We start from the raw sequence: 14,428 nt of genomic DNA on the forward strand, positions 1-14,428 counted from the left end.
TATTCTTAATGAAAGAAAATTATTGTGGTTGTGAAAAATCATTTTTTAATGATCTTGAACCTAAAGGAAGTTCATTTAAGGGTGACGTTTTTTCTCACTTGTGGTTTAGAATAAAGGTTAAACAAATAGGTTAAAATTTGATTTTCAAGTATGAATTACAGAAGAATGTGCTGGTTTTTTTAATTAAGTGCGTTTAAATAACTGATAATCAAGTGTTGACTCCCTGATGATACAAGTATTGACTCCCTGTTTTTCTCATTGAGATTGAATTATCCAAATTAGTAGTTTTATTGCATTGCATTAAATTTTCTTAAAATGGAGTAGCTAACATGCATTCTACTTTTCTTTCATTCACCTTTGATTCAGTTGTTCGTAGCTTGTCATATTTTTTCTTGCTCCTTTCTGCATTTATGTGATACTCAACAGACATTGTTACATACCTCTGCCGTACATCTTGTACCACTTTGAGTTTGGGGTCTGTTAGTTTGATTTGCCTTATCCAGCTCTGTTGTCTGATGTGGAATAATCTTCCTTCTTCATTCTCAGGGGTAGACACTAGGCAGGAATGGTGCATTCCTCTGTTGTAACTCCATGGTGGTGCTACTATAAGAGACTATAAATGGAGGGATAACATTGATGCAGGAAGGTCAAGGAAAACATAATCTTACTTTGATTTCTTCCTCCCTTTGTGTCCTTGTGTATCCAACAATATTCTTGTCTGTGCTGAGTACTCTCACCTTGGCTATTCAACTCTTCCTTCGTTTAGCCAACAAGGCACAGTAGAGTTAATTTCTCTGATTTGTATTGTGTCAGTGAAGTAACCCTCACCTTCAGGTGCTTCAAGAAGACCTCTCCTGTCATAAAAATGAACTGCTTGGGATTTGGATGACTCAACCGAGTTGGTATTTTAATATAGCATATCTGACCATTCAATAACATGACGCCTTATTTAATGAGTTTAGTAATTAATTTATTTTCAGTATCTGGTTAGACTGTATTCTTTACTGGAAAGGTAACACAGCCGTGGTAGATATCAACCTGAATTACGTGTTATGCTTGGGTTTTATTTTGTAAAATTCAAGTATGGATTCAATCTATTCCATAGCAAGTATCTAATTAGCTGTTGTATTTCGTAGGGGCAGTTCATTAACTGTCCGTACTGTGTTCATATTAAATATCCATATTGTGTGGTCAGTCTATTTGCGTATTCAGCTCTCTGCTGAGATGCCATAATTGCCCTATTCCAATTTTGTGATGTGATTGGAAGTTTCTTGAACCTATAACCAAGACAAATATTGCTGGTAGTAGGAAGGGGGAAAGACATTCTTATAGACCATAATTATCTTGAAATTGTGTATAACTAAAAGACAGGCAGAGGATAAAAAGCCCTGATCAGCTGCCTAAGATATATTATATTACCACCCACCAATTTATCCATCATCCTTTGAAAATATATTCATGCCTTTTGTAGTCAAAGCTCCTTCAGGAAACTGGCATTAAGATGTAATGCTGAAAAATTATACACCTCTGGTAAAACCTACAGAACTATATACATGCTGGTTTTGAGAAAGTATTTTAAACATTTGAGAGCATTTCTGTTCACTCTATATTCTTCAAAAAAAGGGCAACTTTTTACTCTAAAGGCATAAATACTGGGAAGAGTATATAATATAAGAAATTATATGGTAACTTCTGTGACTGATCATAAAATAAAACTGCTTGCATTGGTAAATGAAAAATTGATTTAATAGTAAAATTACTTCAGGTTCAGCATTAAAATTCTACAACTGCCTAAACTGCCTATAAAAGAATTTCTTTACCTTTATTCCTGATTATTTTACTTAGGTTGGGTGGTAGAACTGATTATCACAAATTTTAATGAGGAAAAATGGATTATTTATAGCTTACCTTGACAATAAAGATTGCTCTGTTAGGTGGCTTTTCCTGTGGAGCCTGTGCAAAGTGGGACGGAGGACACCAAGCTGTTTGCTGCAATGGGCACTCCGGAGAGCAGGGATTCCATCTAGAGGGACACTGACAGCCTGGAGAGGCTCAGGAGAACCTCACAGAGTTCAGCAGGGCCAAGAGCAAGGTCCCGCACCTGGGCTGGGGCAATGCCCAGCACTAACACGGGCTGGGCTGGGAATGGATTGAGAGCAGCCCCGAGGAGAAGGAATCGAGGGTGTTGGTTGACAGGAAGCTCAACAGGACCCAGCAATGTGAACTCAGAGCCCAGAAAGCCAAATGTGCCCTGGGCTGCATCCAGAGCCCCGTGGGCAGCAGGGCAAGGGAGGGGATCCTGCCCCTCTGCTCTGCCCTGGGGAGATCCCACCTGGAGCTCTGCATCCAGCTCTGGGGCACCCAACACAAAAAGGGCACACACCTGCTGGATCGAGTCCAGAGGAGACCACAAAGATGCTCAGAGGGCTGGAGCACCTCTCCTGTGAAGACAGGCTGACAGTTGAGGTTATTCAGCCTGGAGAAGAGAAGGGTCTGGGGGACATTCCAGCAGCTTTCCTGTGCCTAAAGCGGCTATGAGAGAGCTGGAGAGAGGGACTTTTCACAAGGGCAGTGTAGTAACAGAACAAGGGGTAAATTGACAGAGGGTGGACTTAAATTGGATATTGGGAAGAAATTCTTCCTTTTGAAGGTACTGAGGCCCTGGCACAGGCTGCCCAGAGAAGCTGTGGCTGCCCCATCTCTGGAACTGTTCAAAGCCAGGCTGGATGGGGCTCTTGAGGAGCATGCTCCAGTGGAAGGTGTCTCATGGCAGGGGGGTTAAGGTCCCTTCTAACACAAGACATTCTGATTCTGTGATTTGTCTTGTAAGGAAGACTTACAGGTCATTATTGTGCTGGAAAACAAGCCAGCATCCCCTGTGGCACTGCATTTAACCTATGGGACCCTGCCCAGTGCTGTATCAGTGACCATTCCATTTGGTGCGTGGTAGCCTGAGGTGGGAGAGTGGGAGGCCCAGAGCTGCTTTCTAGAACTGTCTTGTCATCTCCTGTATAAAAGTTTAGTGCTGTGTTTGATTGTTGCCTTTCAATGGAATTTCTGTTTTCAAGTGGGGATTTTATTATGGGATACTTCTGCACTCAGCTGGGATTGCCTTTTGGAGGCTTTCTTACAAGAAGAGAGGATAAAGGGTGTCACAGTGAAAGGGGAAGATGCAGCTTCCTGTGGTGATGAAGCTGGGAAGGGCACGTGGGCAACTGTAGTGGCTATTAAGAAAAAAAAACAATGGAGACAACATAAAAAACCCCTCCAATAACAGTATTTTTGAAAGTTCCTAAGCTGAAAATATCTCTAAAGCAAAAGTTAGAGTATATTTTAAAGAGCATTTTGCTTAAGTATGTAATTTGGAGAAGATTAAAAAAGTTCTACCTTCAACAAGCTGGGCAGGCCTGAAGAACAGGGACTGCTCCTTTGCTCTTTGCCTGCTGAAAAAGTGAATGCAGGAAGGACCTAGCAAAATGAACTCTTATTATTTCCATTTTATTTTATTATTATCTGTTAAAAAACAACAACAACAATAAAAACCATAGAGCTACTGTATTATTGTGTGTGCAAACAATGCCTTGAAAGAAAACATAGCTGTCTACGTGGACTTTTTTTAGTTCAGGAAAGTACATTCAGCCATGATGCTTATATTTTTCTCTCATGGATATGATTCTAAACCATTGTTTTGTCAAAAGGAAAAATGCAAACCTGCAAAAAATTTTCAGGCTGGTGGCCAGGGCTGTCCATTTTCGAAGAGTGAAATATTTGCTATCTCTCCTATCTGGTATTGGGAGAGAAGCTGTGTATCAAGGCTAGAGGTGTTTTTCCAGTCATCTGACATTTTTAGATGCTCATAGATTAAAAACATAATACCTCAAAAGGTAAAAATATATGTGCAAATAGGGCTACGTTCCTATTCTTTTTTTCTAATTATATTTTCAAAATGCAGGACCTTGCTGCAGTGGTTTAGCTGCTGCATGCTGTTAAATGGTGTCACTTAATGCACAGAAATCCAATTACAATTACAGCAGAAATAAACTTTCCTACTACCTCCCTCTCTTTCTGAAGTCTTGTGGTAGCACAAAGAGAAGGGTTGAGGCTAAGCATGGCAGATGAGTTGAAGAATTTAATTTCTGTATTGTGTAGCTCTTGCTTATCTGTTTACTTTTCTTACCTGCGTATTGGGTAAATCTGTTTTACATTTTTCATTGTTAAAATTCAAATATTATGTTGTAATGTACAATTTTCTCCATTATGAACTGTGTTATAATCTTGACATAGAAGTTGTAGAGGTGTGAAAGAGACACTTGAAAAAAATGTCTTCTGTTTAAGAAGAATTAAATCTTTTTAAACAGTACCCTCTCTGGAATCTCTAAAGCATAAAGCTTTGTCTTTGTCAAAAGTTCAGACTAATCTAATGAAAAGATTTTCTAGGACCAGAGAAAATGAACGCTTGGCTTAAATTTGTAATTTCTTATCTGCCAATCTTTGCTTATTCATTAATGAAATTTCCTTTCATCATCTTAGTTCGGAACTTGCAAGCACGTATCTTACTCGGCTCTTTAAATGTATCATAAAAGTGATAAAACCTAAACGTTTATGTTTAATGTTCACAGATATCTGTTTAACAAACCTAGTTGGTAACTTTGTAGAGTTGCTTCACTCAGTTAATGAACTGTTGCTTCAGGTGCCCATCTCTGAGGTTTTCATGAATAATGCTGTTACCATTAATTCTCTTTAGGCTTAGGCTAGTGCATTATATACTGCAGCAGTGTTTGGGACAAGGACACTCGGTTCCTTCATGTAATTTTACTTTCTCATTCTCTGCTGTATTTATCTGTCACAAACATTAATCAGCTGATTCAGGAAAAGATGAAAAATTTAAAAAAAAAAAATCGTCTGATTGTCTGATAGGCATTCCTGGGTTTAAATGTTGTGAAATGCAGCCAGAGTGCAAGGGAGTTACAGCAAAAGAGTTCTGTGACTTGACTGTAGGGCTTACTTCTGTGTATGTGAAGTACAGAGTATATTCTCATAGATTAAAAATATACCACTTAGAGTACTTGCAATTGACTTTTCTTATTTCCTAAAGCAGAGGAATATTGCTTCCTGTTTCTCTTCACACAATTCTCATTTACCCTGGGCTGACACCCATTAGGTCTTTCTGAATGTCAAAGAAAAATTTCTGTAGAGCAGCCTTACCTGGAGGTGGAAATAAGTTGTTGTATAAGGGCTGCTGAAAGAAGAAAAATTCTGTATCCATTAATTTATGTTCTTTAACATTACACCTTGTATTCACAAGTATTTGCAATCAAAATAGAATCCTCCCCCTCTTCTGGGAGTAGGACCCTTTGAACTGACATTTATATATTACATTGTTGAAAAGAAAATATTTACCCTTCCTGACTTACCATCTGGTGTCCTGTAAATACTAAAAATTAACATGATGAAAAAGAGCCTTAAATTCATGTGAATTTAAGCTATTTAAATACAGTGAATTGTACTCCCTTGGTATTTTTTTATTCCCTATTTTTCATCATACTTGTGATAACTACGCTTCAAAATAGTTGCATAAACTTGTGTGAAAAATGTATTTATTGATACATAAATATATAATGTTCTAAATTCTTAAGTACTATTAATTATACAGTTATTGAAACCCGTAAGGATCAAAGGATTTTATATAAGAGGGATTTCACATACAGCTTGGATTATGTTGCTAAATAATAGCACAGTAGTACTTCTTTAGAATTGTAAAATAGCTTAGAGAGGAGTATGATGCCTATAGTTGGTGTAATGCATTGGTAATTAAGAGGGTGTGAGGTTAAGCTTCATTAACTGCTGTGGGATTGTATCTTGGATTTTATTATCCCCTAGAGAACATAAGAAGTGAGAGAGGTCAAACTGTTAGAATCTGATTTTGCTTCGTGCATCTGCCAAAACAAGGCAGGCGAAGTAATGTGGCAGCAAACACAGAAGGACCTGGATTGCTGGCAGATACAGGTCGTCCACTGGTTTATTGCAAAGATAAAAGGTTTATTACTGAAATAAATTATTCCATCTTCGTAGTAAAACCTTCATAGCTTGGTTTGCAGGAAATGAAGTTATTTTAATTGCATTGTCATTTACGATGACTGCTTCAGAAAACCATTTTTTTCTCCCAAACTTTTTTTTTTTTAAATTTTAGAACAGCAACAAGCTTTCTTCTCTCCAGCCAAGATGGCCTTAATAACTTTAGCACTTGTCTGCCTTTTTGTGTGTTCGTGCTGCATAGCAAAGACTTGTATTTTAGTTGACCCCAAGAAATGCTGTATGTTTTTGGGTTTTTTTTATTTTAACTAATGCGCTGCTACATGCTTTGTTTTTTTATATACCTTATGAAAGATTTGTCTTTTTTTAGCCTGGGAGAATATAACAGTTCTCAGAAGTTGACACGCTGATGCCACAAAATTGTCAGTCCCAAAGCTTTTCAAACTCTATGATGTGGAAGCTGAGATATTTTTCAGCAAAAATAGATTAAATAGAGAGATAATGGTCAGAGATGAGAGAGATAAGAGATAATGGAGAGATAAGAGCCCAACTCTTCTTTTCTTGGTCCATTGTTTAAACAACACCTTTATTTCTAAATTCTGGGTGAAGTTTTGTAAATAAATTCTACATATTTTGGTAGTACTGTGTTCTTCTGAAATTTTTATTTTGATTCTAAGAACATAAATTTATGAAATCCTAAATCATGTAATTCTTGGAAAGTAATGAAGCCTTTCATGATGCTGAGGACTTGTGAAGTATAGATCCAACCATCCAGCCTTTTTTTGTGAGGATATAGCTGTGTAATATCTGGAGACTCACACTGAAGTGCTCTGTGTCACTCAGGCATGGTCAGGTTTGGAAACAGTTACTTTCTTGAAAGAAAGAATAGCTTTTAATTACCTGCATCAGGAGATGGGTAAGCCTTTTATTCCATTTCTAGTTATTGTTAAGAATAAAAGCAGATATGAAGAAAAGAAGAAATATATGGATCATTTCAGCATTTTCAGTATTGCCCATAAACCAAGTTTATATAATGTTTCTGTGGCTGTATTTCTCCCCAGTTCCATGCCTACTACACAATTTTAAATTCTCTCCCTTTCCAAATGTGCTTATACAAAATTTTCATTTAAAAGGTTTGGGGTTTATGGTTTTTTTGTGGGTGGGTTTGTTTGGGGTTCTGTTTGTTTGTTTGGTTTGGGTTTTTTTAATTAAGGACTGAGATACATGAATCAGTATATCCTAAGGAAAAGCAGTGACCATCTACATATTCTGTTGAGTCTTCAGGCAGGCTGATGAAGGCAGGTTGGTTTCTAGTGAACGCAGACATACCTTCAAACAGCACCTGCATGTTCTGCCTCTCTCTTACACTGTTTGGTGTAAATGGAATTGAGGGTAGCTGAAGCTGGAATAACAGTGATAAAGTTGCAAATCTGGAGTTAAACAATCTTTATTAGCTCTTCTTATTATTCTTTAAATAGAATATGAAGAAATTATAGATATACTCTGACATTGAATAGGATTGAAATTTTTTTTTCCCCCCTCTTTGTGCACAAGTACATCTTGGAATGTATTGAACCAAGTTAATAAAACAGGTTGAGCTCAAGCAGTTGGTCTTCAAAATATCCAAAGGCAGAGCACCTTCTCCAGACTGCAACTTGTTATGTACAAAGCCTCCTCAGAGGCCATGTAGTTCACAACCACCACATTCAAGAGTACGATTCAAGATATGTTTGCTTTAGAACAGAGTGTTGGTATAAAAAATTGCATGGCTGTGAGATGTAGTAGCCCCAGAAATGGCTTAACTCTCACTGTCCCTTGCTTCTTGCATAGGAACAAGAACTTGCTACATCTAAGAGACATTTTTCAGCTGGGCATGGTAGTTTATTAGGTAAAGGCATTTTGGAAAAGCAGCTTGAGATGTAAGAGTTGTTCTTGGTCTGAGAGAGTTCTTTGAGTGCTCCTGGTCCTTTCTGGGGGGCAGCAAGGGACAAGACAGCGTAAACCAGACCTAAGCTGATGCATGTGCTCATTGCTTGGTATAGTCGTGGCTTTCTTGTGGTGCTTTGTGTGAATTTAGTCACATTTAAATAATTTTCTATTGTCAGTAGTTTTTTATTGTATCAAAATGAAAACTCTTTATTGCATTCGAAATATAAAGCAAGCTATATTGGCAAAAAAAAAAAAAAAAAAAAAGAAAAAAAAAAGAAAAAAGCGTGTTTCAGATGGATACTTAGATTGATTTTCATCTCTGGCAGCCAAAATGTTTTATCAGCTCCAGGTGAAACCATTTTTCCTTGATCTCTTAATCTGCTTCATTCTTAGCAGCAGTTAAGACACACTACAGTGCCTAATTGTGTTACACTGATAGTGTGTTTGTCTCTGATTGTTTTGGACTGAGTTTCTCGGGTGTCAACAGCTGGAATTTGTAGTGTCTCCCTGCCACAGAAGGCCATGTAAGAAGGTTTTGTTCTCTGACTGGAAGGCAGGAACTTTTTCTCAGTGTTACATGAGGTTATTTAAGCAGCTTGTACTTTTATCAATAATACTTGAAGAACTTCTCACCCTTGTTGTCTTGACCTCTGCTCCTTCTTCAACATAAAATACAATTTATGTGTAAAATACACAAATTTATGTAGTTTATGTCCCTATTGTCTCCTATTTATTCATACAATGAACCAGCAGCACAAATGATAAACATTTGCAGTGATTCTAGGGGAGAAAAATATTAAATAGCTTTAAGAAATATTGCTGTTGTTTTGCTCTTTACCTCCAGGGAGGAGAATTGTACAGTATGCCATTCCCTGCCTTTTGGCTTTGCAGATGATGTGAAAGCTGCCCAATGATGTTACAGCAGGGTGAGGTCGCAAATTCCTCTATCAGCGGTAGTGTCTGAAGCAGGAGCAAGCTCAGGGAGTTTGGTGAAATGTTTAAGCAAGATTTCATGATCTCTGGAAGATGATGGTTTTCAGAAAAAAACAGAGATTATGCACCACTACAAAAAGTTACCCGGGAGCAAGTTGATCTGGAAATGTTGTTTGGGCCTCCAAATTACTTCTCTGCAAAACTCGCTTTATAAAATGAAAGTTGATTTGGTTTGGGTTTTTTTAAAATTATTATTAATTGAGGGATATTTTGAGATGATTGAGTATCAGCACCTCTTCACTGAAAAAGAAACACCTTTTTATGATAGGAAGTTTAAATCTATGAATAACTGTACGAGGAAATTAAATCTGCACAATTGTTTAACTGTACAGTATGTGTTTTCAAAATAGCACTTCAGTTGGAAAATAAGACTGATTATCTCTCTGTTGAGGATAGGTGAGATATAAAATTAACAATTCAAAGTAACTTTTTTTTTTTTTTTTTTTTTAAGAAAAATACTTTGTATAATGCTCTTAGAAGTAAATGCAAATGATTTGTATCTGCATATATGTGAAATACACCAGGGTGCTTGTCAGCTCCAGTTTCTCAGAACCTTTGTGTACAGTGTTCTGTTTTCATTTTGTCCTATCTCTCAGAAATCTTTGATTTGAAAGCTTGCCTGGGGTTTTTTGTTGTGGTGGTTGGTTTGTTTTTTTGGTTTTTTTCTTTTTTACTGAAACCGCTGTTATAAATCTGTACATTTAGTGAAAACTGTAAATACTAAATCAAAATTTTCATCTTTGTATAGCTTTCCTTCCCAGAAAGCCTAATTTTTACTACCATAGTAATGAGTTAATTGTATGCAAGTGTATTTTTTAAACAAGCTGTAAGAAATCTGAAAACATAACTGTACATAATCATTCTCATGAATAGTCCTTACCAGGCTTTTGCAGTTCATTTGTAAAAACAAAGAAATAAAATAGCTTGCTCAAAGGTGTGTTCTGTGTCTTTTGCTGAGCTGCTGAAACACGTAGATACAGTTGTTCTATTTCTGCAACTTTATTAAGTTAGAAAGTTTATAAAAGTTTTCATAATTTCCATTGCCTGGTACCTCAGAGAGTGCTGTTACTTACCTCTGAAAAAGACAGAGGCAACTGTCTCAAATACCTTTTTTTTTCAATAATTATAGATGCTATGTTAATTTATGCAAAAGAAACAAAGTAGCACGTATTGTTTGTAAGGTTATGTATAGAACTATGTGCAAGTTTTCTCTCCTGTGTTCTTTAATATTAAATAAGTGTAACACTAAACCCCAAATGGATGTGTTAAAACCTGCATTGTCTCATTTCTGTTTGTACCATGTCTACCCACACAAAGCCATGAATGTCATGTGGGTGTTTATGGTCAGCATGAGCCTTGCCTGTATGCAGTGTTTGATGTGTGTCCCATCCTTCAATTGAGATTCTTCTGAAGTTTTCAACTTGGTTTTTATATGTCTCCACACCCAAAGCATTGGAACAGAGATACTGGCTAGCTCTGTGTGAGTTTAACCCTGGAGGCATATCACAGTTCTTCCTCAAGAGTCTTTGCTCAATGAGAACACAGTTTCCACCTTACTCTTGTTCTGTTTTAAGCAGACAGAGATTCTGTGTCCCCCAGCTTACAGGGATGGACGTGATAAAGTTGAGTCAGAAAACTTCATTGCACTTTGTTTCTCCAGTAGGTGTAGAAACCCATTGCATGAATTCTTAATTCATAGTGTTTTGTTTGCTTTTTCAGCACTGCAGAGGCAGTAAGTGTACATTAGAAACTTTTTTAAAATCCAGAATTCAGCATTCCCCCCTTCCTTTCCTGTGTTTGTTTCCATGGGATATCCACCATGAGTAGGTATCAGGCCTAATGGTTAGCAGAAGAGAAAATTCAAACCATCCTTTTACATTGGCTTTGAGTTGGTGTCTGGAGGCTGTGATGGTCTGTTGGATAATTCTGAAAATTTTACAGGAGCTAACAAAGATCTTATATTAAAATAGGCTTAAACTTGCCCACTCTCAGAAATGGAGTAGTTTAGGAGATCAAACTTTAACGAAAGATTACAAAAAAAGGAATATGGGTCCTATTCAAGACAAAGTAGGGCATAAAATGTGGTATTTCCATTCTGCATTCCTTCTTTTACTTCTATAATTCATTTTTCCAATAATAATTACAAGGGGTTTGTCCTGCTCAGTATTAGTAGGAGCCAGTCTTTCAGAAGAGTTGTTTTAATCAGGCTTTGTTACAGATTTTGCAGCTGCCCATTATACTCAGATAACTGTATTATCTAGCTGGAGGGGGGTGTGGATAAAAATCTGAATTGCCATTTCTGCTGTTGATAGCTGACATTCTTTTGCTCTCTACCTGTAGGAACTCCCAGCCCCTTTGCTTGATGATACCCACAGGAAGGAATTGGAAGATGAAGCAGCAGCTAAGTCTGAGGATTTTCAGGATTCTATGAAAATAGCATGGCGCTACCAAAATTTACCAAAAATGGAGGTAACAGCTGTTTCCTACTTCTTTCCTCTTACACTCAAAATGAATTTGAGAAGCAAATGCTTTTCAGTAGAATCTAGACAACAGAACTGCTAATGGGCAGTGTTACAAGATTGCCTCTTGAGGGAAAACTATTATACATCACTGAATGTTTTAGTTACTAGTGATACAAAAAGAAAGGGAATTTGAGAGTTTCCAGGTGCTCTAAAACTCATTACAGACAATAGAATTAAAAAAAAAAAAAAAAAAAAAAAAAAAAAAACAAACAAACAAAAAAAAAAACCTTAAGTTCCATGGGATTTTTCATTGAGTATTATTAAATTGAGACAGCTTTTAATGAAAGTTTGGATAATGTGCTTGCTTACAAACTTGGCCCGAATTTAGTTGTACACAAATTACTTAAGTAGGTTTAATCAACACGACTTACTAGATGTCTGCAGTGAAAGTACTGTATTGAAGCAAGCTGTTGACCTGCTTATCCATGTGCATAACAACTAAAGCAAGCACTTGAGATTATATCAGCTTCACTGTCCCTGGAAACTAATCACTGTGCAGGGACAATGTAAGAAACAAGCTCAGTGGTCAGTCTTTCAGAGTTTACAGTTGTTAGTGTTTTGTGAATAATCAATCTCCCATGGCTGGTGACTTTCTTATTTAATCCAGTGGCACAATCAATCTTTTTAACAAAATTACAGCATTTCTGACTATCCAGAATAAAATCCTGGTTTTGCCTATACATTTTAGTCTACATTTATAAATTCTGGTTTAGGTGTAGTCATACCTGCCTAGTAAGTTCAGTTGTATTCTTAAAAACATAATTGGAATGTGACAAAATGATCTTACAAGGCTTGGCATGTTTGGTTTTCTGTGAAATTGCGCAGACATGGCTATATAGTTGTGTCAGAAAAGACTTATATATGGTGACATGCCAAATCAAACAACCTCCAGGGTAATCATATAATCTCATCAATTTTATTATTGTGGAGCTTGCTGTGCCACTCTGAACCATCCCCAAAATAATTTGTCTGGTTTAAAATCTAGCAGAGTTCCTTGTACATTCTTAGGAAAACAATTTCATCTGTTTAACAAGTTGTGGTCTGATGTTCTAACAAAATAGAAAAATTATTTAAAAATTTGGTTGAGTGTGCACTCATCTTTAACTTCATAGCAGTAAACACTTCTTCCGCTAATGGAATATTTCTTGAAAATGTGTGATGTACGTGCCCTTGATTACTGCAAATCGATTATGCAAGATAGGATAAGATGGTCCCCTTTTGGGGGGACTTTCCCTTGTTTTTGTTGCTTTTTGAATTGGATCTTGATCATTCTCAATAGTTGCAGTACAATGTTCTTATGTGTATGTTAAATTTATTCAAAAATTAGAACACACAAATAGAAGTATCAGTCTTAAACTATCTTTCCTTAAAATTCAACAGGACATTTTAATTGGTGAAAAATTGGTTTGAAATTGATATTTTTTGATAATTTGTATTGCAGTTATCATAAAATTTTGATTCTGTTCTATATTAATTGGACTGGTGATTATACTCCATTGAGGAAAACTCCCATACTGCCTTGCTACCTGTAACAGTACATTTAGTTCAATAATTTAATGAACAATTTTGGTTTTGATTACTTCTTTAAATGTTCCTTTGCTGGTAAAAAACAATGTTGAATAAAATTTCAAGGCATATTTTCCAAACTGATGGAACTAATATGCCAGTGCATTTTCAAAAACTATTGTCAAATAGTTTCAACTGTAAAAGAGAAAAATTAGCTTTGCTTTTAGCTAGAACACTAAACATGATAGCAGAAGCTTTTCTATCTGTTGTCTGGCTGTATAGAGCAAGAATGCTGAGTAATAGATGTCTTTGTTATATTTTTTGTGATTAATTTGGTTACTGTTTCTGAGTAATAATAGATTTTGATAAGTAGTTCAGATATTGCCTTTCCATTCATTAGACCCTGTTTAGACTAGCCAGGTACCTTGTTTTTGTTCTTAGGCATGGTATTTATATTAGTGCTCTTCACAGCTGTCACAGTTTCTCTCTACATATTGCACATACCTTGCATCAGAAAAAAATAGAACATTTGTAAGAAATCTGTCGGAGTGAAAGGCCTTGTTATGCTTGATGTGCCTTTGCCAGTTTGTTCCTTAGATCTGTATTAGAGGTGAATTTAATTAAAACTTTTGCGTGCATGGAGAGCAATGCAAGATGGTGGGTTTTTTCCTTTTTTTTTTTTTTTTTTTTTTTCAATGAACTGCTTGTGTTCTTGGGGCAATATATAAACTGTCGCAGCATGAAATCAATTTTCTGCCTTGATTCATCCTAAATCTGAGATTTCTAGCACATTAGTATTGCAATTAGAAACATTAACAGCAGACGGTCGCGTAAAAGCACGCTCTGCTCGCTGACAGTTTAGCGTACTTCTCCTTGTGCAAAACGGGAATCCAGGAAAGAGCTGGCCTGAGCCTGCAGCCCGCTAATGAATTTATCAGCTCAGGCTTGGGAGGGATGGCAGCGTGCGCTCTGCCTGGCTGTTCTGCTAAGGCAGATTATTCATGCTTACTTGATTCAGGTAGGCTTTCGGCGAGCTTCCCGCTAAGCCTGGGAATGCGGGACGCTGAGGCCCATTCAGGGCCCTCTGACATGGACCCAGCTTTTATTGCTTTTATGGGGGTTTATTAGCACCAAATCCCAGGCTCCACCCAGTTTGTAGGCGCTGTGCTCATTCTTTGGAACCAAGAGAGGTTATCACCTACCTTAATCCATGCAGCGGGGTGGATTAAGGACACCAATGTGCCTCGGGATTCTCAAAGAGGATCCTGGAAACTTCTTGTTTCTTCTTTTTTGCCGTCTTTACTAAACTCTATTGGGCCTCAGTAAGGATTTGCATCTGAAATGGGCAACCTGGAGCTTTTCTCAATGAAGACATCAGATCAAAGTTCAGTTAGTCAAGGCCTTTCTAAAACATTAAGGGGGCTTGGAAGTACACAATAAAAAGA

General features: G+C 37.0%; 1 protein-coding gene across 1 annotated transcript in view; it reads left to right on the forward strand.

The window, feature by feature from the left end:
- The window catches only part of ELP4 (elongator acetyltransferase complex subunit 4), a 135,448-nt gene that overhangs the window by 15,018 nt on the left and 106,002 nt on the right, over window positions 1–14,428 (forward strand). The window contains exon 4 of the mRNA XM_040068473.2: window positions 11,296–11,424. Coding sequence (XP_039924407.1) covers window positions 11,296–11,424 — 129 coding nt within the window. The remainder of the gene's footprint in view (window positions 1–11,295; window positions 11,425–14,428) is intronic.

This window comes from Hirundo rustica, chromosome 6 (assembly GCF_015227805.2).
Source record: "Hirundo rustica isolate bHirRus1 chromosome 6, bHirRus1.pri.v3, whole genome shotgun sequence".
In the NCBI taxonomy this organism is placed as follows: Eukaryota; Metazoa; Chordata; class Aves; order Passeriformes; family Hirundinidae; genus Hirundo; species Hirundo rustica.